The sequence below is a fragment of the Salmo salar genome, chromosome 01, assembly GCF_965601325.2.
Source record: "Salmo salar chromosome 01, fSalSal1, whole genome shotgun sequence".
Lineage (NCBI taxonomy): Eukaryota > Metazoa > Chordata > Actinopteri > Salmoniformes > Salmonidae > Salmo > Salmo salar.
This window is the reverse complement of record NC_138291.1, coordinates 175,493,497-175,520,972: the sequence shown is the minus strand read 5'-3', so window position 1 is coordinate 175,520,972 and position 27,476 is coordinate 175,493,497. Positions and strand designations below refer to the sequence as shown.

The 27,476-nt window shown below is 39.7% G+C and overlaps 1 protein-coding gene across 4 annotated transcripts in view; it reads right to left on the bottom strand.

Annotated features, from left to right (window-relative positions):
• syk (spleen tyrosine kinase) overlaps positions 1-18,730 on the bottom strand; it is a 31,278-nt gene extending 12,548 nt beyond the window's left edge. The window contains exons 1-7 of one of the 4 annotated variants that reach the window (XM_014145127.3): positions 18,460-18,730; positions 9,607-10,079; positions 7,868-8,028; positions 5,742-5,880; positions 4,579-4,663; positions 4,041-4,069; positions 2,032-2,103 (exon numbers count right to left, since the gene is read on the bottom strand). In XM_014145127.3, the coding sequence (XP_014000602.1) occupies positions 2,032-2,103; positions 4,041-4,069; positions 4,579-4,663; positions 5,742-5,880; positions 7,868-8,028; positions 9,607-10,008 (888 nt within the window). In that variant the 5' untranslated portion in view covers positions 10,009-10,079; positions 18,460-18,730. 4 annotated transcript variants of the gene reach the window in all.
• Between the last annotated feature and the right edge of the window lie 8,746 nt (positions 18,731-27,476).

Here is a 27,476-nt window from a genome sequence, read left to right as displayed (position 1 = left end):
TTAAACTCTAATTCCAATGTGTGTACTCTAAATTAGACATGTTTCTCCTAGTGACATCCTTGACTCCAGTACTATGTTGTGAATGTGGAGAAAAGCTTACTACTGTCACAAAGTATTCTTAAGGTACATCGTATCACGTTGCCTGACGACTCAAACTGAATCCTTTCTGCTGCTCCATGTCGGCTAAATACCTGTGACCATCGTCAAAGTCGTTTGTGGTGACGTCAAAATGAGGGCTGTTGTACAAAACAAAGTCAGTGATTGGATCATCTCTAACCAATCAGAGTATCAAAGCCAATGACTAAATTTCAAAAAGCTGTCTTATTTACGTGTGTTATGGCTCTGGCCCAACCCATCGGTTTCTGGGACCAATCAGATTGGTTAGAATGTGTTTGCGTTCTAGAAATCGTTGGGGAGGTACTCAGATCCAGACTCATTGCGGAGAAGAAACTAACGTCCGTGGACATGGAATAGTGTTTGGCCAGAGCAAGGAGTTTGGGTAGCCAGGCTTGTTATATCAATGTAGGTCTACAATGTAGATATACAACTGAATACATTTTTTTTTTTTTTTTTACATTGATTTGTGTCTCAGTGTCCCGGGTCACTGCAATTACAAGGGAATCCATGAAGGAGAAGAGACTGCATCAACAAAAACAAAGTAAATGGAATGAATGATTCACGCAGAAGGTAAAAGGTCAAACCAAGGGTAGATGTCAGGAACTTTAAACACATGCATTTGAAGGAGGGCTAGGGAACAAATGTAACCAAGAGCCAGCTCACTGACCATTTTGTCCCTTACCCCTGCTTTAAGGCATGGCATGCCTAAATTAGGAAGCGTTCATTAGTTTAACTACCACTTGAGAAATGTAATCCCATGGGACTGAACACCAAGAACTGAACTGGTTCACTTCCTCACAACTTCATCTCTATGGAAACAACATCAATTTTTTTCCCAATGATAAACAACTGTCTACACTACGGAGTACTATGAGACTTTACTGTTTTCATAGGGGTTTTGTAATTACCCAAAGTGATCTCTAGGTGGAGTAAAAGTTCTAATAGACTGTAATGATGTCTGTTTGACTCAGGTCAGTCCTCAATTATTAAATGTTAAAACAAAATTTAAAAAGAGTAAAGATCCTTGGGAAAAGGAAGATTGTATCACTTTATAAACTGTGAATTTCCAAGAAATTATATGAAGTTCTTGTCAAGAAAGACAAATAATTCTCACAGTTGGAGATCATGATGAATAAACATGAACATCAACCAGAAGTAATTCTACAAGTCATTGGTAATTTTTAATTCACTTTAAAAATCATAACCGTGAAATTCCAAATGTTGTCTGAACCTATTGCGTTTTTGAGTAATCAGTTGATTTATTATCATGGGCCTTTCTCAAAATCATGTAGCACAGTGATACTATATTAAAGGTACACTCACCAAGATGACATCATTCACACCAAGGTGACTTCCTACTTACAGACAACAACATAATCACAATTCAACTCTGACTAGACTGCCATTAATGGGCCTTCACAATTTGCGCTCTCCCATTTCCACATTGGCAAGATGTTAGTTTGTAAGTAGTAAGTTCTGTAGTGTATGTTGATGTCAGTCATGCAGACTGTCTCTAAGGGCTCGATTAACTCCGTATCGCGGAAGTTCAGCGCTATAACGTTTACGGTAAACGCTGCATATGCCGAACTCAATCGGAAATGTCCTCCTTTAGATTTAAATAGCTCTATAGCACAGAACTTCCACGATACGGATGTAATCGAGCGTGAGTCAGTCGGCTACATTCAATTGATTACATTTCTAAGATCATCTATTCACACTTTTCATTTCTTGGGGGAATGTGAGGGGGATATGAATGGAGGAAAGAGTGCAGGTAAGTTTCAGAAAGGGGTGTTAGTATGTAGCAATCCACACTTTTGCAAAAATCACACTTTTGAGTGTTAAGGGTTGGGGGATGCACGAGGTCTACTGTACCACTGTAGGGGTTAAGAGGGGAGAGGAGGTGTGTTAGGGCACCTTTTTTCGACCAGGTATGGGTATGGAGTAGGATTTGATTCTGGTGAGCATTCCACCTGCCGCTTCCAATAGCTAGAAACCACAGTTTCAGAGAGGGTAATGTTATTAAGGGAAATGGTTATTTATAGTCTGTTTAGTTGAAGGGGAAAATGTTAGCTCACATATTCTGAACAAAAGGTGCAACGCTGAAACACTTTTTCCCTCATCGGAAATCTCTGCAAACAATGCATTTTTTTCCCTCTCCATTTTCCATGTATTCCTGTAACATTTGATCATTTAACGACTGGGTTGGAATTCAATCAAATCTGCAAAGTGAAAACCTGCACTGTCGGGGGAAAAGCATTGTTACCAAACAAAACTCGTTAGATTTTTTTTAATGAAAATGTTCTCATGTAAGAAAAAAGGCATGGATGACTATTTGCCCAGATAAAACTTCCTACTGGGGATTTTGGGCTGTTTAAAGATAAACCGAACCAGGGATTACAGTTTCTCATGGCCCGTAGACTACTTTCAGAGTGAGGAACCATCTAACATCAAGTTGTAAAAACCCTGAACTTCCCCTTTTAATAAAGTATTTCACAAAGATGAGGGAAGGTAAGCATTTGGGAAATTCCTTCTCAGTATTTTATCATGAAGTACAGTACAGTGTGAAAATATGAGAACTTGATTGATAGGATAAGTGCTTGTTTGATAAAGTAAAGGGCAATAAAGTTTATAAAAAAACAACACTTTCTGTATTATTGAAGACTAGACCAAACACCAGATTGATGCATGAAAAAGCTCATAGGCTTGCCTAAAGTATTCACACCCCTTGACTTTTTCCACATTTTGTTGTGTTACAGCCTGAATTTTCAATTGATTGAACTGAGTGGCCTAGTTACAGTTTTGGCTTAAATCGGCTTGAAAATCTATGGCAAGACTTGCATATGTCTGTCTAGCAATGATCAACCAACTCTTCAAACAGTGCTTGAGGAATGTTTTAAAGAATAATGGGCAAATATTGCACAATCCAGGTGTGCAAAGCGATTAAAGACTCACCCAGAAATACACACAGCTGTAATTGCTGCCAAATGTATTGACTCAAAGGGTGTTTAATTTTCCACTAATAAAAAATAACAAAGTATAGAATTTTTCTTCCACTTTGACATTGGAGTATTTTGTGTAGATTTTTTACAAAAAACTTGACAACACAAAATGTGGAAAAAGTCAAGTACTGTAAGCGATGTATTATATAGTGAAGTAGAGGGTTTGTCACGACTTCCGCCGAAGTCGGCTCCTCTCCTTGTTCGGGCGGCGTTCGGCGATCGACGTCACCGGCTTTCTAGCCATCGCCGCTCCATTTCTCATATGTCCATTTGTTTTGTCTTGTTCCATACACATCTGGTTTTCATTCCCCAATCAATCTACATGTATTTAGTCCTCTGTTCCCCATCATGTCTTTGTGTGTAATTGTTTTTTGTTACGTGATTATTTTTGTCAGGCGCTGCACATTTGTTATAGACCGTGTTTGTGGCACTAGTATGTTTTATGTGCTGTCGTTGTTGACCGGTATTAAAGTGCGCCTGTTAAATATACTCCGCTCTCCTGCACTTGACTTGGCCTCCCATATACGCGCCTAACAGGGTTCATGTTATTTATGTCAATATGCCAGTGCTATCAACAAGTATACACTGTATAAACTGTGTGTTTTGCAGGCATCTTTTAAATTGACATTGCTTATTGAAAAATACTGTTTCTGTGTTTGCTCTTCATACTGGGGATTCAAAAAAAAAAAGAAGTAAAATACTATTTCTCATAAGACTGGATGTCAACCTGGTTGGTGTAGTTTATGACAATGTGTAAAGTGCCAAATGATATCTGTTTCTCTTGATTTGTCAATGATTATACACACACACACACACACACACACACACACACACACACACACACACACACACACACACACACACACAGACACACAGCAAGAGACAGCAGTACAGTAAACACAAGTAAAGTGGAGGAACACTTACATTATTATAGCCTGCTCGTCCAATACCACCTGCACAATGAAAACAGTCGGACACGTTCACTCCCATAGTCATGTAAACATATACACAGTATAATGATTGCTCTATATGCTGTCTATTAATCTGTCTAGTATACATCTATTATTGCATCGATTTATGTATCAACTATTAAACATCTGTCTGTCTGCTTGTCTGTCTGTCTGCTTGTCTGTGTGCTTGTCTGTCTGTCTGTCTGCTTGTCTGTCTGTCTGCTTGTCTGTCTGTCTGCTTGTCTGTCTGTCTGCTTGTCTGTCTGTCTGCTTGTCTGTCTTCTTGTCTGTCTGCTTGTCTGTCTGTCTGCTTGTCTGTCTGTCTTCTTGTCTGTCTTCTTGTCTGTCTTCTTGTCTGTCTGCTTGTCTGTCTGCTTGTCTGTCTGCCTGTATGTCTGCCTGTATGTCTGTCAATGTTTCTCTATTGGACTCTATCTACAGTATTTCTCTCTCCGTCCATATTTCCACATAACAGCTCTGTCTGTTTTTATTACTTGTGAAGGAGTGTGTACCAAAGTGTTCGCCCTCAGGTCGTGGACAGGCGTCAGTCAGTACGCGGAGCAGCCCGTCTGGCTTGTAGGAGTAATGCTCCACCAGCTACGAGAGAAAGCAGCTGTCAGGGTATGTCTCTTTCAGGTAATCAAAAACAGGTGAAGCTTGTGCCTATGTGTTAACGTGCTGTCTTTTCTCCTTAGTGTTTCATTAAGCAACAAGGCCTGAGGGGATGTGGTATATGGTTAATATACCACGGCTAAGGGTTGTTCTTGGTCACAACACAAACCCCCGAAGGTGCCTTATTGCTATTATAAACTGGTTACCAACATAATTAGAGAAGTAAAAATAACGTTGGTTTTTTTCATACCCATGGTATACGGTCTCATATACCACGGCTGTCAGCCAATCAGCATTCAGGGCTCGAACCACACAATTTATAATAGGTACTTAACGACGCATCAAAATATTCACCCCCATATTTAACAATAGGTATGGGGCTCTTTTCTGCTCATGTACTGGTGTGCGTAGCCCAAAGAGCTCTATTTTCATGTCATCCAATCAATGTAAACGCCTGGAGTTTCCTAAACGGCATTGGCACTTGGATTAGAACCGGTGGTTTGGTCAGATGACCACACACACCAGTGATGGGTTTGGCGTTGATATGTGACTGCATGAGCAGAAAAGAACCCCATACCTACTGTAAAATATGGTGGTGGACCTTTGATCTATTGAGGCACTTTGATTACACTGGTCCTGGGGTTCTTGTTTAGGTCAACGGTATCATGAACTTTAGTCAGTACCAGGCGATTTTGGCCATATACCACACCTCCTCGAGACTTAATTGCTTAAATATAATATATGCACAAACTGTTTCGACTGGGAAGCATGCGATAGGCTTTACGCAGTTCTACCTCCAACAAAACAATGCTGTGCGCGCTGTCAATCTGATTGAATCTAGCCCTACACGGCATAAACCTGTCTATCAGGTCTGTATTATATCCTTTATTGGGAGGTTTCCTGGAGACAGATCAAGCCTAATCCTGGACTAAGCATTTTCAATTGAGAGTAAAACTTTTGAATCCAGGACTAGGCTTAATCTGTGTCCGGGAAACTGGCCCTATAAATTGAAATTGTTTGTTTAAAGTGGGACCTTAAATAATTCTACAGTCTGCGATATTACCTGCCACAGTGTGTCAAACTTCTTCCCATCAGGAATGGAGAGCTTGCCAGCCTTGTCCTTATCGATGCGATAATGCATGACTTGTGACCCATGTAGGAGACACAGAGCGTAGGAACCATTCAGGTCCCGCTGTCTGATCCTGGAGGGAGACATATGGAAGAGACACAGATGAACATAAGGAGGTGGAAACAAACTTCCCACTAACGTCAGGGAAGCTACGACTGTGATATGTGGTTTTCACACCTAGCTATCTTCTAAGATGAACGCATTACTTGTAAGGCACTCTATAGTGGTAGCACTACCATCTGTAGGCCTTCCCTGTGGCTCAGTTGGTAGAGCATGGTGTTTGCAACGTCAGCATGGTGTGTGCAACGCCAGGGTTGTGGGTTCGATTCCCACAGGGGGCCAGTACAAAAAAAAAATATATATATATATATATATATATAAAAAAAAGGAATGAAATTAAATGTATGCATTCACTACTGTAAGTCGCTCTGGATAAGAGCGTCTGCTAAATGACTAAAATGTAAGTGTGATAATGTCTGCTAAATGACTAAAATGAACATAGGAAACTGAGCTATGGCACTGAATATAGGTCCTGTGTGGTAGAGTTGGTAGAGCATGGTTGTGGGCTTGATTCCCACGGAGGACCAGTACGAAAAAGTATAAAAATGTATGCACTCACTACTGTAAGTCTCTCTGGATAAGAGCATCTGCTAAATGACTAACATATGTACATGAAAGAGTGCTAGAGTTACAATAAACTAACTTTTATCAAGGTTAGTACAGTGCTTGGATGGGGTAATATTCTTCAGTAGATATGGTGCATGACTACTGTAAACTCCGAAACAATCATTCCTATTGGTACGTGACTGTGTAGGTGATAATTTGATGAAAAGGAACCCCACAACACAGGAAACTGAGCTAGGGTATTGAATATGGGTCCTGCGTAGCTCAGTTGGTAGAGCACAGTGCTTGCAACACCAGGGTGGTCGGTTCGATTCCCACAGTAGGGCTAGTATGAAAATGTATCCTTTCACTACTCTAAGTCGCACTGGATAAGAATGTCTGATGAAATACATTACTACACTAGATGACAACATTGATGAATTGACATTCACAAATAAAAGCTGTTGTTTCATGGATTTCCTTTTTGAAATATAATTACAGAATTCCTTATGATTGCTATGCATTTGAGAATCCTAACAGTAAATGAAATATGAAAATGCATATTTAAATATGAAAATGCATATTTCAATATGAAAATGCATATTTAATTAAAAATAAATCCAAATTTGTTGAAACACACTGAAGTAATGGACATTTTGGAGGGAAAGGCTCTTGTTTTACACACCAAGGTTGAGGTCATTCAAATGTTATCAATTCAATTCAGGATATGAATAAAAAAATATATAAATTAATTCAAAATAATAAAATAGGACACAATTTTGAATACGTTGAACGCTGAGAAGTAGCTTTGAGGAAAATACTGCAAAAAGCCCCTTCTAGAATGTTCTCATGAGATAAAGTAGAGCAGTCAAACCCCTCCCCCTCCTCTCACTCCCCCCCTGCTCTTTGGTCACTCCAGGAAGTCCTCTGCAAACTGTCACAACGGAAACCGCAGCCTGCTTCTCTCTCTACAGCCTAGGCCACTGCTGGCGCCTCGCAGCACAAACTTTTCTTACTATAAATAGTCTAGACTACAGACCTCTCCTGTATGTCTTCTATCTTCTTTTCAGCGTAGCAAATCTACACCACTTTGCTTTTAAACATTTCTTTTTTTTTTTACAAGCTATAAGAGCTGACATGAACATGTCAGAATTGGCTTGGAAAAAGTACCTACAAAGGTTTTTATCATATAGAATTTTCTGCTATGTCATATCCTCACATGATTTTTGTTAGGATCTCAAATAGAATTACAAAGTTTAAGTGAAGAGTAGATCATAGCTACTAAAAGGACTTCACACAGCCATGACACATAGTTTTTTAAGTAACCTTGTTGACTGGTGTTACACCTTATGACAGGTTCATACAATTTTACACCTTACAGTTTTACCCGTGGCCATTCAAAGCAAACCATGGGATGTTACGATAGACAGCCATTGTAATGTTAAGTGGTCCCTTACAGAAATTTGCCATTGGTGCGAGAGCCCATCTGGAGCCGTGATTCAGAGTCCTCGCGTGTGATGGTGTGATGGAACCAGGGCATCTTCTCATGGGCGGTGGTGGCGACCAGCTTCTCCAGCTGAGGTCTCTGGCTGATGATGGCCTGCTCCAGGGCCGCACCCTGAGGACAAAACACAATGACATCTGACCTGTCCCCAACCACTTTATGGCTGCTTCAAGCAACAGGGAAGGTATACCATAATGATAGAAATAGCTGACCCTAGCCTTTTGGGGGCCCTAAGCAAAAATTTGGCTAAACATTTTTGGGAGACCAAAAATGACATTTGACCGATAATTTCCGGCAATTTTATTCATTTTGCCATGAGGCGTAGAGAAGATTTTTAAATTTTCTAACTAATTTCATGCAATTCTACTCATTTTGCCATGGTGTGGAGAGAAAAATCTACGGTTTTACAACTCATTTCCTGCTATTCTGCACATTTTGGCATAGGGTGGAGCGAATTTTTTTGCAGTTTTAAACCAAATTTCCTGAATTTCTACACATTTTGCACTGACTAATGTAATGTTAATATGATATCTGAGTGAGCGTGACTAACAAAATCACCCCCCCCCCCCCCCCCCCCTGTGGCCGGTTGGTAACTTACCAAAATAAAAGGTTTTTGCTGACATATTGAGAAAGAATATTAAAACTGCTGATGCACAACTACATTCAGAAATTGCACTTTATGAACTGTCCTATTGTTACTCAAATTAAAATGAATCCTAATAAAATCAAATCAACAGTAAGTTGAGGCCCAGTCTGAGCCCCCGCCCCCCACCACTTATTTTGCTTAGCGCCTGGGTCCGGCTCTGGTGATATACGGAAGTAGGTTTGAAAATGTAAGCATGTGAATGGTGTTTTTCGTATTGTTTATGACTAGCTTTGAAAGGCAGTGACTATGCTAAAGTGATCATCGTGACTATGCTAAAGTTGCTAGATGTTTTCTAGGTTTACTAAATAAATACCACTTTTGAAGTAAGCAGAACATTTTGCAATGCTGTAAATTGGTTAAAGATAGGTTTGTACAGTGCCATTTGGCTAGAAACGTTGTCTATTAAAGCATCTCTGTGGTGTAACAGCTCGCCGTGTATGAGGGTCTGACACCATGGAGATTTTTAAATCACTTTTCAAAACCCACCTTTTTAGCCAGGCTTTTATTAATAAGTGATTGTTTTAGACATCCTGTACTTTCTATGCTCTTGTATTTTTGTTTTAATGTCAAGTATGTTGCGATTCTAAATGCACTTTAAATAAAGTTTAATTACCTGTTGATAACAAAGCGTGTTTAGCTGTGACACAACACATTATATCAACAGTAACAAAACATCCTTCATGGCAAAACTGACCAAAGTGTCTTTTAGTCACACTTCACACAGATATGTAGTTATTTGTAATTTTGAGTTGTTGGATGGTGTTATTGCATGTAAATACAAGGTAACTTTAGGCCTACTACAATAGTAACACATTTGAGACAGCATTGGGTCATTTCCCTAACAATCAATCACTATTTCATTTACCTTTATTTTGGTCACTAAAGTTGGTATAGAGTAACAACATGGCATTAAGGTTCACTTCAGGTAAAGTCAGGTGTAAAATAAATACATTAATGAAGGAATAAATGAATGAACCAATGAATAAATGAATGAACCAACCAACCAACTACCCAATGAATCAGTCAACCCAAGTATTTCTACTAACCTGCAGGTTCCAGGTCTTTTTCACATACTCTCTGATCAGCTTCTCCTTGAGGTCCTCAAAAGGCCCCACCTTGGGCTGCATGCCCTTGGGCCTGTTGTAGGGCATCTTCAGCAGACACACCAGCCCTTCGCACTTCTGGGAGTGGTAGTCAATCACATCCACGGGGGTTCGGTGGCTTTTCCCCCCAACGATGGCATACGTCTCGTTGAGCTCCCTCTCTATGGTATAGTGGTAGCACTCCCGTCTGTAGGCCACTGACAGGGCGTAGCCTCCTAAGTAGCTCCGGCTCTGCCGTAGCAGGTACATGCCGTCGCCCATGCCCCCCTGTCGCAGGTAGTCCTCCGCGTCCTCCCGGGTGATGTTGCCGTAGAAGAAGGGCAAGGCATTTACATTGTCGGCCATTTTGTCTGCTGGTTCTTGGCTGCACTGGAAATGCCCGAAAGAAGCTTTGCTATGACTCTCTCAATGGAGACCTACGAGAGGGAACGGATTCAAAAGATCACGATACAGTGAAATGTGCATGACACCTGTTGGTATCCGACTTGTGAGAATGTAGTACCTAACCATCGTTTGACTACACACACACATCTAACCCCACTCAAAGCTTTTGTAAAACCTATTTTACTAATACTTGCATTTACTGATGACAGATATTGTGTACAAGCTAGTACTATGTAACAAATTGTACCAACACTGTTATTACACTGAACCTGACAAGTGCCAGCCATGTAACTACTGTTCAATGGGGCGGCAATAAGGGACCGTTCATTCCATAGACAGAACTTACATCAACATATTGACTATGGCTAATTCGATATGTTGAATAAAAGGTGAATATATTTCAAACCCTACATCAATATTGCTACTGTGCTACATGACTGATACCAGGAAGTTCCAAAAGACAGGACAGCCTCATCACACAGTAACTCTACAGTAAAGGCCTATGTGACAGATGTAGTGTGAAACACACCCGCAACACTTCACTGCATCTCTGAGCAGGATTCAGTGAGCCGTGTTCATACACAGTATGACAATCAGATAACACAACCATAGAGTCTAGTTATTTGGCAGACGCTCTTATACAGAGCGACTTACAATTAGTACAGTCATCTTAAGTTGAGGTGAGACAACAACATATCACAATCATATCAAGTACATTTTCCTCTCAAAGTATTTATCTGCAAAGGCAATACTAGTGGGAAAAGACACGTTTCTTAAATAAGTGCGTTTTTAAGATACTCTTCAAAGAGGTAGGTGTTTCAGACATTTTCAGAAGATCGGCAAGGACTCCGTTGTCCTGACTTTAGGGGGAATCTTGTTCCACCATTGAGGTTCCATGACAGATAAGACCAGAGGTGGCAGAATGGAGTACTTGGGTAAGGAGGTAGGGTTTGAGTATAGCCTGAAGTTAAGGAGGGGCAGTTCCCCTTGCTGCTCCGTAGGCAAGCACTAGGGTCTTGCAGATGATGTGATCTTCGACTGGAAGTTAGTGGAGGAGAGGGGTGACATGGGAGAACTTAGGAAGGTTGAACACCAGGCGGGCTGTGGCATTCTGAATACGTTTCAGGGGTTTGATGGTACATGCGGCTAGCCCAGCCAACAGAAAGTTGCAGTAGTCTAGACGGAAGATGACAAGTGCCTGGATTAGGACCGGCGCCGCTTCCTGTTTGAGGAAAGGTCGTACTCTATGGATGTTGTAGAGCATGAACCTTCGGAAGCGCGTCACTGCTTTGATGTTTGCAGAGAATGACAGGGTGTTGTCCAGGGTCACACCTATTTTTTGAGGTTGGAATTTAGCACTTATAGCTCATTAACACGTAGAGCGCTACGATTGGTGTCAGCTCGTTTAGTCAGTATGTGTTACACCTATGCTGGTTGCCATCTCGTTAGTGGGAAGGTGTTACACCTGTGCTGGTTGCCATCTCGTTAGTGGGAAGGTGTTTAACCTGTTCTGGTTGCCATCTTGTTAGTGGGAAGGTGTTTAACCTGTGCTGGTTGCCATCTTGTTAGTGGGAAGGTGTTTAACCTGTTCTGGTTGCCATCTTGTTAGTGGGAAGGTGTTTAACCTGTGCTGGTTGCCATCTCGTTAGTGGGAAGGTGTTTAACCTGTGCTGGTTGCCATCTCGTTAGTGGGAAGGTGTTTAACCTGTTCTGGTTGCCATCTCGTTAGTGGGAAGGTGTTTAACCTGTGCTGGTTGCCATCTTGTTAGTGGGAAGGTGTTTAACCTGTGCTGGTTGCCATCTTGTTAGTGGGAAGGTGTTTAACCTGTTCTGGTTGCCATCTTGTTAGTGGGAAGGTGTTTAACCTGTGCTGGTTGCCATCTTGTTAGTGGGAAGGTGTTTAACCTGTGCTGGTTGCCATCTTGTTAGTGGGAAGGTGTTTAACCTGTGCTGGTTGCCATCTCGTTAGTGGGAAGGTGTTTAACCTATGCTGGTTGCCATCTTGTTAGTGGGAAGGTGTTTAACCTGTGCTGGTTGCCATCTTGTTAGTGGGAAGGTGTTTAACCTGTTCTGGTTGCCATCTCGTTAGTGGGAAGGTGTTTAACCTATGCTGGTTGCCATCTTGTTAGTGGGAAGGTGTTTAACCTGTGCTGGTTGCCATCTCGTTAGTGGGAAGGTGTTTAACCTGTTCTGGTTGCCATCTCGTTAGTGGGAAGGTGTTTAACCTATGCTGGTTGCCATCTTGTTAGTGGGAAGGTGTTTAACCTGTGCTGGTTGCCATCTTGTTAGTGGGAAGGTGTTTAACCTGTGCTGGTTGCCATCTCGTTAGTGGGAAGGTGTTTAACCTGTTCTGGTTGCCATCTTGTTAGTGGGAAGGTGTTTAACCTGTGCTGGTTGCCATCTTGTTAGTGGGAAGGTGTTTAACCTGTGCTGGTTGCCATCTCGTTAGTGGGAAGGTGTTTAACCTGTGCTGGTTGCCATCTCGTTAGTGGGAAGGTGTTTAACCTGTGCTGGTTGCCATCTTGTTAGTGGGAAGGTGTTTAACCTGTGCTGGTTGCCATCTCGTTAGTGGGAAGGTGTTTAACCTGTTCTGGTTGCCATCTCGTTAGTGGGAAGGTGTTTAACCTGTTCTGGTTGCCATCTTGTTAGTGGGAAGGTGTTTAACCTGTTCTGGTTGCCATCTTGTTAGTGGGAAGGTGTTTAACCTATGCTGGTTGCCATCTCGTTAGTGGGAAGGTGTTTAACCTGTGCTGGTTGCCATCTTGTTAGTGGGAAGGTGTTTAACCTGTGCTGGTTGCCATCTTGTTAGTGGGAAGGTGTTTAACCTGTGCTGGTTGCCATCTCGTTAGTGGGAAGGTGTTTAACCTGTTCTGGTTGCCATCTCGTTAGTGGGAAGGTGTTTAACCTGTGCTGGTTGCCATCTCGTTAGTGGGAAGGTCTTTCATCTATGGATACAAAGACTGATAGTCCATGAGATGAACATGATCAGTTCATATTTATGATAATGGTAAGATTAGACAGTTGTTCTAAAATTGGGCAATGATAAGTTATTTGTATTGCTATCAATTGGTTATGGCCATTGAATAGCAGGTAATCTTACAGTTTGTGCTTTTAAAGTAATAAGATACAATAACTTTAACAGTCTCCCTCTCATCTTCAAGTAAAACTTGAAAAGCCTTCTGACTTATTGGACTGCTGGGAAGCAAATTAGATTCCTATCTCTGACAACGTTTTCAATGGTAACTTAGCAATTGGTGACGGAATGAAACTGATGAGTCATGCTAATTCTTCGGAGGAAAGTGTCTGAGGTAGTAAGCCTGGACTGAGCATAGACAGGTATTAGCCCTGGCCTGAGGACAGACAGGTATTAGCCCTGGCCTGAGGACAGACAGGTATTAACCCTGGCCTGAGGACAGACAGGTATTAACCCTGGCCTGAGGACAGACAGGTATTAACCCTGGCCTGAGGACAGACAGGTATTAACCCTGGCCTGAGGACAGACAGGTATTAACCCTGGCCTGAGGACAGACAGGTATTATTCCTGGCCTGAGGACAGACAGGTATTAACCCTGGACTGAGCATAGACAGGTATTATTCCTGGCCTGAGGACAGACAGGTATTATTCCTGGCCTGAGGACAGACAGGTATTATTCCTTGCCTGAGGACAGACAGGTATTATTCCTGGCCTGAGGACAGACAGGTATTAACCCTGGCCTGAGGACAGACAGGTAGTAGCCCTGGCCTGAGGACAGACAGGTAGTAGCCCTGGCCTGAGGACAGACAGGTAGTAGCCCTGACCTGAGGACAGACAGGTAGTAGCCCTGACCTGAGGACAGACAGGTAGTAGCCCTGGCCTGAGGACAGACAGGTAGTAGCCCTGGCCTGAGGACAGACAGGTATTACTTATATTCATTACATTTCCTACTGACTGTGAAGTGTACTTTCAATACTACTGTACTGTGGGTGTTTCATTGGAACTTAAGAGGAGAGTCCTATTTACAGTAAGTAGATGGTCAGTCATGACACTCATCCATCCAATAAACAATTTCTTTCCTCTCCCAAGTTCCTTTTTATTGTGGTCACTCACTGCAGACACAATAACACATTTGCGTCATGTACAGTGCCTTCAGAAAGTATTCACAACCCTTGACTTTTTCCACATTTGTTGTGTTACAGCCTGAATTTAAAATTGTTTAAAACTGGCCTACACTTAATACCCCATAATGTCAAAGTGGAATTATGATATTTGAAATGCTTACAAATTAATAAAAAATGAAAACTTGAAATGTCTTTAGTCAATAAGTATTCAACTCCTAAGCCTAAATAAGTTCAGGAATAAAGAAGTGCTTAACGAGTCACATAATTAGTTTCATGGACTCACTCTGTGTGCAATAATAATGTTTAACATAATTTTTTTATGACTACCTCATCTCTGTACCCCACACATACAATTCATTATCTGTAAGGTCCCTCAGTCAAGCAGCAAATTTCAAACACAGATTCAATCACAAAGACCAGGGAAGTTTCCCAATGCCTTGCAAAGAAGGGCATCTATTGGTAGATGGGTAAAATAAAAAGCAGACATGAAATTTCCTTTTGAGCATGGTGAAGCTATGAATTACACTTGGATGGTGTATCAATCCAACCAGTCACTACAAAGATACAGGCGTCCTTCCTAACTCAGTTGCCGGAGAGATAGGAAACTGTTTAGGGATTTCATCATGAGGCCAATGGTGGCTTTAAAACAGTTACAGAGTTTAATGGCTGTAATAGGAGAAAACGGAGGATGGATCAACAACATTGTAGTTACTCCACAATACTATCCTAATTGTGGAAATAAGGAAGCCTATACAGATTTTAAAAAAAAATCAAAACATGCATCCTGTTTGCAACAAGGCATCTAAAGTAATACTGCAAAAAATGTGTCAAAGCAATTCACTTTTTGTCCTGAATACAAAGTGTTATGTTTGGGGCAAATACAATACAACATATTACTAAGTACCACTCTCCGTGTTTTCAAGCATAGTGGTGGCTACATCATGTTATGGGTATGCTTGTCATCGGCAAGGACTGGGGAGTTTTTCAGGATAAAAAATAAATGGAATGGCGCTAAGCACAGGCAAAATTCTAGAGGAAAACCAGGTTCAGTCTGCTTTCCACCAGACACTGGGAGATGAAGGCCAAATCTACACTGGAGTTGCTTGCCAAGAAGACAGTGAATATTCCTGAGTGGCCGAGTCACAGTTTTGACTTAAATCTACTTGAACAAATGTGGCAAGACCTGAAAATGGTTGTCTAGCAATGATCAACAACCAATTTGACAGAGCTTGAAGAATTATTTTTATAATAATGGGCAAATGTTGCACAATCCAAGTGTGGAAAGCTCTTAGAGACTTACCCAAAAAGATGCACAGCTGTAATCGCTGCCAAAGGTCCTTCCACAAAGTATTGACTCAGGGGTGTGAATACTTATGCAAATTAGATATGTCTGTATTTCATTTTCAATACATTTGCAAAAATGTCTAAAAACATGTTTTCACTTTGTCATCATGAGGTATTGTGTGTAGATGGGTGAGGGAAAAAATCTCTTTAATCCATTTTGAATTCAGGCTGTAACAAAACAAAATGTGGAACACGTCAAGGGGTATGAATAATTTCTTAAGGCACTGTAAGTGACCTAGAAAAAATGCTGACAAACGGTCTCAATTATAACTAAACCAACTTAACCATAGACACGTTGAATTAACGGAGGTTACAAATCATTAACCGAATTTAGTTGTAATTGGTAATGCATACATTTTAGACTAAACATTGCTGGGTTTCTACAAACATTCTACAATGAACTGAAGACAATGGAAGATAGACATCCTGTTGTAGCCTAAAACTAGCAGCCCACCAAAGACAGATAGACGGACGCAGAGGTGTGAACTAGCCTTTTACTGAAAAAAAATTACAACTTCAGGTGCTAAAAAAGAAGAATGAGAAGGATGAATATATAAGTTGCTCTGTGTTCACATAGGACAAGGAGTCAGTACCACAAAAAGATTCAAATAGAAAGCAGTGCAACTGTTTGGTACAAAAAGGTCATTGCTATGGTAACCATGCCCCCCAAAGCAGCACAAGGAGACAAAAAGAATGAGTTGCACATTTTCTTAATGTGCATTTTACAGTTGAATTATTACAGCTATTTTTCCTTGTATTTACTTAGAAATGGTAAAAGGCCATTACACAATAATCTCATGATAAGAAAGTTTGGAACTCTTTCTTGTTTCCAATGAGTACCATTTTTTAAGAAGTTAAGAAATGTCTTGTATTCTGTGAATTAAGAACCAGAACGTACCAACTGTAATAGTGTGAAACTGGAACTACCCGTTTTGTATTCTAAATACAAAGGGCAGAATTTATTGAAGCACAGACTGTTAAAATAACACTCTTTCTGCAACAAGTTATGCTTTATTAAACTCCCAAATATTTATTCTTTCTACATTTCTTTAAAAAACTAAGTTGGACCACATGAAATTACATGGGTATTGATTGTCAATGGAAACCTAAGAAGTCAATCAATTCAATTCCTGTCTAGCTTTTATCTGTAAACTTTTGACCATTCAATTATCTCTCTTTGGTTGTTCCTTTTATATATTAATAGGTAACTGAAATGAAGAAATGTTTTCTAGGTACCAACACAGCTTCCACGCTGTACATTTGCACTACAGTATATTTAAAATGAATTCAATTCAAATACTCCATTCATCCCACAAGGGACAATTATTAAAGCAGGAGTGTTTTATTTAACTGTGAATTGGTGGACTCAAAATCTGTTGTGCATCAACTAAGAACAATATTTGAGTGGATTTCTGAGTATCTTGTACTGCATAATACCTCAATCTATTAATACTGTATTTATTTATATTTTATTTAACCTTTATTTAACTAGGCAAGTCAGTTAAGAACAAATTCTTATTTACAATGACGGCCTACCAAAAGGCAAAAGGCCTCCTGCGGGGGACGGGGGCCTGGGATTCAAAAAATTAAAAAATACAATATAAATATAGAACAATTATCACTAGAAATGAATTATAAACCAATGTGAATTAGAAGAGAATGGATTTGTTATTTCATTGTAGGCCTCCTTTATAACCTGAATTCAACAAGAAGTCAATCAGATCTCACCCCAAAAAATGTTATGAAAAGGTATCCAAACGTGGAAATGAAGAGATGAAAGATTAGACAGTGGCATCACATGTTCAAAATGAGAATGGTTTTGAAGCTGATTAGTCTTTGAAAGTTCAATCGTCTGCCAATGTACATCACAAAGTAGAAATTATTTTAGAAAAATGTATCTTTCTAATGCAACAAAGGCTAGCATTGAGTCTGTGAAACCAAAGATCTTATCAATTGCCTTTTATGAGTAAAACATAAAAACAAAACCCAGGAACCAACATGATGCATCTACAAGCTGCGGTGTATCAAGAAATATATGAAAATATCAATTTAATTCTTTAAAGTCTAAGCGGCTGGGGGGGGGGTTCTACTCTGACCATGGACTGATTTCAATAAGGAAAGGTTCAAGACTGAACTTTCCCTTGAATGCCTTAACTTTAACGTTCCCTTAAATTCCATTATTTTACTTTTAGATGTGTGTGTATTGTTGTGAATTGTTAGATACTACCGCACTGTTGGAACTAGGAACACAAGCTTTTCGCTACACCCGCAATAACATCTGCTAAATATGTGTATGTGACCAATACAATTCAACGCCAAAGTCCTCTCGGGTGATACCTACTAAGTGAGATCTGCCACAAAGATCATTCTCAATTCAGAGATGAATCTTAGGTCAGTACAAACAAATCATCACACCGCCCATTCAAATTAAGTGCTGGAAAAAGTGATAAAAATGAAATAAAATGTTTTTCACCAGCATACAATTCAATATATTACAAATCATATGATTCTTATCCACTGTTATTGTTATAAATCTTTTTTTAAAAGACTGTCATTTAATTTACTCAAGAAATGTTAACACAAGACTTTGTCACTGTGACCAAGCTCATCGAAATGGTTGGCTTGAAATGTGTTGAAGTTTTCCCTCAAAATGTGTTGAAAGGAACGCAGCAACAAAGCAAGACAACACTGACAAAAACCCCCCACACATATTTACTTCAAGTTAAAAAAAAAGTGAGGGAATTTAATAAATCTTTGGTAAGACTGCTACTGTGCTGTACATCGTCAGACTACTCCAAGGCCCAGTCTGCTGATCCATCCAGTCTCTCTTCACCCTGTTGCCTGACCCTAAACAATTGACCTTCCTAACAAAAACAACAACTACAGTATTACCATCTCTGACCTCAAGCACAATATGAATCAAAACTTATCCAAACCATTATGTACGGTATTAGGTGAATGGGACTTTACCTTGGAAGAAACAACAACTCCTCTGCTCCACTGCTTCTATCTGTGATCCTGCGCTGAGGCGACCATGTTCGACTGCTAGCGGGCTGAACAGGATGTGAGCAGGTCACTTCAAATGTTGCAACACCAGAAACCGTTTCGTCTGAGGGCCTACACTTTTCAAAACACCACAATACATAGATATCAACTACAACAACACAATAATAAGTCAGTTTACTACTTTAATACATATGTATGATATCCTCTCACACTGCAGTGAAGCACATAATATACAGTATATTGTGAATTGGGAGTGTTTTTTTAGGCTTCCTCATTTTTATAAAAATCGCTAGCTGCTACTTCCTGTCTAAATGACTTTACTTCCCTTTTTTAATCTGAAGCACTGACCAGAGTGAATTTTCTTATTAATGTAGTGACTTAACGTGAACAATAATGGGAGCAGTTGAAAAGTAAAGTGTGAAGAATTGATGCTGAAGCCAAGTGAAATTAAATGCATTTGCTCTCAATTTAGATAAAAGCTTTTTACAATATGTTGCTTCATTTTCTTTTCAATTGGTAAATATGTTTTACAAATGAATCAGATTCAAGACAGTCTTGTTTTTGGTCATACCCTACCTATGCATTAATGTACAGCACTTTATACTCCATACTTATGTAGTTCTAGACTTATTCACAGTGATAGACAGTCAAATGCTGAAGGTACTTGATTGTTGTTAAAAAAAAAACGAATTCATTAAAAAATGTAATTGAAAGGAATTTAATGTTAAAAATGTAAGAACTATCTGTAACTTAATCTTCGATAGTCGGACAGCTGCAAAAGTTATAGTAGACGTCTTTAATATTTCCACCAAACATACCTTGTTACTGTTGTTGTCACAAAATAGCTTAAACTGTTGTGTGTGTGTGTGTGTGTGTGTGTGTGTGTGTGTGTGTGTGTGTGTGTGTGTGTGTGTGTGTGTGTGTGTGTGTGTGTGTGTGTGTGTGTGTGTGTGTGTGTGTGTGTGTGTGTGTGTGTAACCAGTCATGTATGCCAATCAAGCCACATTGACTGCACAACTTAGGAAGTCACAGCTGGGGTGCTATACATATAAGCAAGTGATAATGTTTGTAATTGTTGACAGTTTTTTACAAATGTATCTGCTGAACTTTCGTATTAACATATTTTGAGGGTGTTCAGTGGGCATTACATGAATTCCAAGCTAACTATATGGGGAATATACATATTGAGTATGCACTGTAACTCATTGACAAGTAAAGCCTTACCCACTCATAGAAGCACTGCACATTGTCATTCATAACAGTTTGCATGAGCATATGACAGCATATGACAGACAATCTACTGCCCGTTAACACAGAGATACTATGGAATCTGCTGCCCGTTAACACAGAGATACTATGGAATCTACTGCCCGTTAACACAGAGATACTATGGAGTCTACTGCACGTTAACAGAAATACCATGGAATCTACTGCCCGTTAACACAGAGATACTATGGAATCTACTGCACGTTAACAGAAATACCATGGAATCTACTGCACTTTAACACAGAGATACAATGGAATCTACTGCACGTTAACACAGAGATACTATGGAATGAACTGTAAATGAACACAGAGATACTATGGAATCTATTGCACTTTAACACAGAGATACTATGGAATCTATTGCATGTTAACACAGAGATACTATGGAATCTATTGCATGTTAACACAGAGATACTATGGAATCTACTGCACGTTAACACAGAGATACTATGGAATCTACTGCACTTTAACACAGAGATACTATGGAATCTATTGCACGTTAACACAGAGATACTATGGAATGAACTGCACATTAACACAGAGATACTATGGAATATACTGCCCGTTAGCACAGAGATACTATGGAATCTATTGCAGATTAACACAGAGATACTATGTAATCTATTGCATGTTAACACAGAGATACTATGGAATCTACTGCACGTTAACACAGAGATACTATGGAATCTACTGCACATTAACACAGAGATACTATGGAATCTACTGCACGTTAACACAGAGATACTATGGAATCTACAGCACGTTAACACAGAGATACTATGTAATCTACTGCACTTTAGCCTCTAAGGATCGGACCCTTTTTTTAAATTTTCGCATAAAATGACATACCCAAATCTAACTGCCTGTCGCTCAGGCCCTGAAGCAAGGATATGCATTTTCTTGGTACCATTTGAAAGGAAACACTTAGAAGTTTGTGGAAATGCGAAAGGAATGTAGGAGAATATAACACATTAGATCTGGTAAAAGATAATACAAAGAAAAAAACTAATGTTTTTTTGTATTTTTGTTGTACCATCATCTTTGAAATGCAAGAGAAAGACCATGTTGCCTTATTCCACCCAGGTGCAATTTAGATATTGGCCACTAGATGGCAGCAGTGTATGTGCAAAGTTTTAGTCTGATCCAATGAACCATTGCATTTCTGTTAAGAATGTTGTATCAAGACTGTCAAATGTGCCTAATTTGTTTATTAATAACTTTCCATGTTCAAAACTGTGCACTCTCCTCAAACAATAGCATGGTATTCTTTCACTGTAATAGCTACTGTAAATTTGACAGTGCAGTTAGATTAACAAAAATGTAAGCTTTCTGCCAATATCAGATATGTCTATGTCCTGGGAAATGTTCTTGTTACTTACAACCTCATGCTAATCGCATTAGCCTACGTTAGCTCAACCATCCCGTAGGGGACCCACCAATCCTGAAGAAGTTTTAACACAGAGATACTATGGAATCTACTGCACATTAACACAGAGATACTATGGAATCTATTGCACATTAACACAGAGATACTATGGAATCTACTGCCCGTTAACACAGAAATACTATGGAATCTACTGCCCGTTAACACAGAAATACTATGGAATCTACTGCACGTTAACACAGAGATACTATGGAATCTACTGCCCGTTAACACAGAGATACTATGGAATCTACTGCCCGTTAACACAGAGATACTATGGAATCTACAGCCCGTTAACACAGAGATACTATGGAATCTACTGCCCGTTAACACAGAGATACTATGGAATCTACTGCCCGTTAACACAGAGATACTATGGAATCTACTGCACGTTAACACAGAGGTACTATGGAATCTACTGCACTTTAACACAGAGATACTATGGAATCTACTGCAAGTTAACACAGATATAGGAGGAGAAAGTTAAATAAAATACCTTGTTACTGTTGTTGTCACAAAATAGCTGAAAGTGTTGTATGCTTGCATGCGCTTGTGCGTGTGTCTGTGTGTGTGCGTGTGTGTAAAACCAGTCATGTATGCCAATCAGAGATACTATGGAATCTTACGAGGGGAAGAAAATAAATAAGTGCATGTAAATATCTGCCCACTAAGTCATTTTGATATGTAACAGGAACACATCTACCAACTGTGGCTCAGTTGGTAGAGCATGGTGTTTGCAATTCCAGCATGGTGTGTGCAACGCCAGGGTTGTGGGTTTGATTCCCACGGGGGGCCAGTACAAAAAACAAAAAAAAACTATGTATGAGATGTATGCATTCACTACTGTAAGTCGCTCTGGATAAGAGCGTCTGCTAAATGACAAAAAATGTAACAGGTTGTAACAATGGGCCCAAAGGGCTCTGGTCAAAATTAGTGTACAATATAGGGAATAGGGTGCCATTTTAGACCCAACCAATATGTAGTGTTGAAATATTTGTTGCAAAGTGATCACAAGTGAAAACTGAACCAGTGCATACAATACATATAATAACTAAAAATGACATTTTAAGTGATATGTAGGTATTGGTCTGAAGCTTTAAAAGAAAGGAAATTCACATGAGCACCACAATGCCTACTCCACAGTAGCTATGTTGGTCTATTGTACTTCAAACAATGTGTAGGCAGGTTGCTTAGGATTCAAACCTTCTCACACAGCCTCATTCATACTCTTTGAGGTTGTTCTCCCACAATGTGATTTATACCACATACAAGTTAACGTATTATATTCTTCACACACCACACTAATCCCATTGAACTAGCCTTTAAAGCTTTCATGTTATTATATGAAAACAAGCTTTGCTTTTATACTTACAAGACCATCATGTGAGATTGAGTGAGCTATTTTGTCTTGTAGTAATGTGGTGACTAGCTTGGTGGTGGGTTGAACACAGTCACTCATAAATAGAGGTCTATAGAGCCTGTCTGCATTCCTGATTTCTGGAACCGTTACCAGTACAATATTGTTTTGAAAACATGGTCCTGTTTTATCAAAATGCTGTACTGATCAATGGCCACTTTATTACCTCTGTCAAATGAATATGTAGCTTAAAGTTGTGCGTCATTTTTCCCCCCTTTTTGCAGTAAAGATGGTGACGCTACAATAATACACATTTACAAAAGGCCTATATCGAGAAATACTTACAGCCTAATGATCAGTGGTGGATGAAGTACTCAATTGTCATACTTGATTTTATTTTATTTATTTAATATTTATTTAACTAACTTTATTTAACAGAAAATGACTCAAGTAAAATTGAAAGTCATCCAGTAAAATACTACTTGAGTAAAAGTCCAAAAGTATTTTGTTTTAAATATACTTAAGTTTCAAAAGTAAATGGAATTGCTAAATTGTACTTAAGTATCAAATGTAAAGGTAAAAGTATAAACCATTTCAATTTCCTTATATTAAGCAAACCAGATGGCAAGATTTTCTTTTTTTTTTATTGACGGATAGCCAGGGGCACACTCCAACATTCAGACATCATTTACAAATGAAGCATTTTTGTTCAGTAGTCCGCCAGATCAGAGGCAGTAGAGATGACCGGGGATGTTCTCTTGATAAGTGTGTTAATTGGACCATTTTCCTGTCAAAATGTAACGAGTACTTTTGGGTGTCAGGGAAAATGTATGGAGTAAAAAGTATATGATTTTCTTTAGGAATGTAGTGAAGTAAAAGCAAAAGTTAGCAAAAATATAAAAAGTAAAGTAGAGATTCCCAAAAAATACTACTTAAGCAGTACTTTAAAGTATTTTTACTTAAGTACTTTACACCGCTGCTAATGATATACAGTACCAGTCAAAAGTTTGGACACACCTACTCATTCAAGGGTTTTTCTTTATTTTTACTATTTTCTACACTGTAGAATAATATTGAAGACATCAAAACTATGAAATAACACATATGGAATCATGTAGTAACCAGAAAAGTGTTAAACAAATCAAAATCTATTTTAGATTCTTTAAAGTAGCTAGCCTTTACCTTGATGACAGCTTTGCACACTTTCGGCATTCTCTCAACCAGCTTCATGAGGAATGCTTTTCCAACAGTCTTGAAGGAGGTCCCACATATGCTGAGCATATTGCTAAACCTATGATAATGTCTATCACGAGCATTGTTTGGCACGATGGTAACGCATTCATCTTTTGATCAGACAACCAGAGTTCAAATATTTTTCTAATTTAACTAGGCAAGTCAGTTAAGAACAAATTCTTATTTACAATGACGGCCGAGGAACAGTGGGTTAACTGCCTTGTTCAGGGGCAGAACGGCAGATTTTTACCTTGTCAGCTCGGGGATTCGATCTGGCAACCTTTCGGTTATTGGCCCAACGCTTTCTCCACCAGGCTACCTGCCGCCCCGAATGATTAATGAAATCTCATTCTAACCAATAATGTGGCGTGCTCGTTATAAATACATTGTGATTTAGTTTCGCTATCAGACTAACTTTTTTTATGATTTTGTTTGCAGAGCATACAGGCTGGCAGCTTATCGCCAGTTCACCCTATGGGCATAGGGGGAATTGGATGAGGTGTATGGCGTGTCATCCCTGTGTGTGTCGTCTCTTCCATAAGGCAGCATACCCAGAAGCAAGTGGCATTTACATAAGGTTTGAGTTTGAATAAAACCAGTTAATTTAGTGAATCAAGCCTGCTGTAACTTTTTTCAAGACATAGCCCTAATGCCTGCGCCTTATGTAAAAATAGTATTAGTTAGCTTGTCCCCTATAACAACAGGTTCAAGCGTAATCCAGATAAACTTGCTTTGAAGATAAAACTACTTTCAACACGCACTAACCCCCTGTCCCTGTCGCTAGAGTAGTGACTTCAACTAGCTTTGGCTGCCATCTATTGGAAAGGAATGGTAACTACACTGGCTAGCTAGTTGGCAGAGTCAAAGGAGACTTTAATAATATATACCATTTAGCAGACGCCTTTATCCAAAGCGACCTGGCTACATGGTAGTAGAAACAGATCATAGAAACAGGATTACAAAAAATTCATAGTAAATTACAGGGTTATTAAGGTGTTTTTACAAGTTTCAATGAAACAAAAGAGGATTCACATGAAAGGCTTGTGATTGCAAGTCTTTGCCTCATGCACAAGATCAATAGACAAACAACAGTGGCATACCTTAAAGGGGCAATCAGCAGTAGCTACATCCATTTTTTGCACTTATAAATGAATGATATATAACCATTGGTTCTTGAAGAATCTAACTTAGAAATTCCTAGTGAGCTTAGATCAACTGTCATACCCCAAATATAAGTTCATTATACTCCAACGTTTGTAACCAAAGAAGATATCAACAAACACAATGCAGTCTCAAAACATGGTTCAAACTATAATGGATGGATGGTCAGTATTTGCATCTATCGCTCTATGTATTTGAGAGTGGTTACATTTCTCCAGCCCCACCCCTAAGCATTTTACCTGAAAGAGGAGCAGGGAGAACACTTTGTTATTATTTATACTGCTGATTGCCACTTTAAGAAGTTAAATTGCAGATTAAATACACACCAAAATATGTTACAGATACTATAAAAATGTCACATCACTCAGACAGTTAGTGAATACACAGCACAGCACAGCACAGCACAGCACAGCACAGCACAGCACAGCAATCAATTCATACAGTGAGCTCTGGTCTTCACTCATCTCATTCTCACTCTCCGTCAGCTCCATCTCTGGCAGATAGGGGCAGGACAAGGTTGTATACTGATGGCCGTGAGCGCAGTCTAGCTGGGCCCTGAACTCTTTAGTGATGGTCCCGGTGGACCTCTTCTCCGCCACAGCACAGGAGCACTCTGGCGCCCAGGGGTCAGTTTGGCATTCTGTACTAACTGTTCTTTCCCGTTGGTAGAAAACAATTAAGGCATCTATTAGGCTATAGTTATAATCAAGAATCATTTTATATCCAAAATGGCCTCAGGGATGACAGAGTCTGTCTTGAAAAATAAACAACAGCCTTAGAAATAACATGGATTAGCATGTACCTCCTTTACCTCCCCCTGCACAGTCTCCTCCAGGATGAAAACCTTTTCAGGGATGATTTTTTTTACATTTCTTAACCTTTATTTAACTAGGCAAGTCAGTTAAGAACAAATTCTTATTTACAATGACGGCCTACCCCCGCCAAACCCGAACGACGCTGGGCCAATTGTGCAACGCCCTAAGGGACTTCCAATCATGGCCGGATGTGATCCTGAAAACAAACAAATGTTTTGTTAAGACAACTGAACCCAAATATATCAGTTGGTGTTAACAAGATACCTGTCTTGTATGCTATGTCAACACACACACACACACACACACACACACACACACACACACACACACACACACACACACACACACACACACACACACACACACACACACACACAGCAAATACAGGGACATTTATTTTTCAGCAAACATTAGCTATGCCAACTTCAGTCTAGCTAAATGAGGTGAAGCTAACAAAACCTTACAAAAACAAATCTGTCAACAAAATGTATTACAGTACTTGTCTACCTGAGGTGGAATCTAGCTACAGTAACTATTACAGTACTTGTCTACCTGAGGTGGAATCTAGCTACAGTAACTATTACAGTACTTCACTATCTGAGGTGGAATCTAGCTACAGTAACTATTACAGTACTTGACTATCTGAGGTGGAATCTAGCTACAGTAACTATTACAGTACTTGTCTACCTGAGGTGGAATCTAGCTACAGTAACTATTACAGTACTTGTCTACCTGAGGTGGAATCTAGCTACAGTAACTATTACAGTACTTGACTATCTGAGGTGGAATCTAGCTACAGTAACTATTACAGTACTTGACTATCTGAGGTGGAATCTAGCTACAGTAACTATTACAGTACTTGACTATCTGAGGTGGAATCTAGCTACAGTAACTATTACAGTGCTTGTCTACCTGAGGTGGAAACTAGCTACAGTAACTATTACAGTACTTGACTATCTGAGGTGGAATCTAGCTACAGTAACTATTACAGTACTTCACTATCTGAGGTGGAATCTAGCTACAGTAACTATTACAGTACTTGACTATCTGAGGTGGAATCTAGCTACAGTAACTATTACAGTACTTCACTATCTGAGGTGGAATCTAGCTACAGTAACTATTACAGTACTTGACTATCTGAGGTGGAAGCTAGCTACAGCAGTAACTACCTAATAATAGGGCTACACAGAGAAACTGTGTTGCAATTTTAGTTGCTTGCTAACGTTAGTTGCTGTTGAGTTGCTTGCTAACGTTAGTTGCTGTTGAGTTGCTTGCTAACGTTAGTTGCTGGGGGTGTTACACAAAACCCTTCAGACGCAATTAGCTAGTTACCTTCAACTAGAGTTGCAACAAAGTTGTCCAGTGTCTAATGCTAGCCTAGTCCAACAACAGTCATGACTCATGACCGGTTAACGTTACCTCAGGCTCCATTGACTCCCGTCGCTACCTCCGTTCAGTCCGGCTTTTGCTAGACTCTGAAGCCAGCGATGTTGATGATGGTCGGTCGGTAACCCCTACACCATAACCCTTAAACATGGAGGGGCAAGCAAAGTGCTTCAACATAGTCCTATGACTCTTCCATTTGGAAACTCCTGGTTGCCGCATCGAAAGTGCCCTTCATTTCGAAGTCTTCCTCCGCAAAGTGCTGGCTGCTGATCCTGCTAGCTCGAGCTGGCACGTCCTTCCTCATCAGGACATTCAGGACACACAAAAGTTGTGGGTCCTT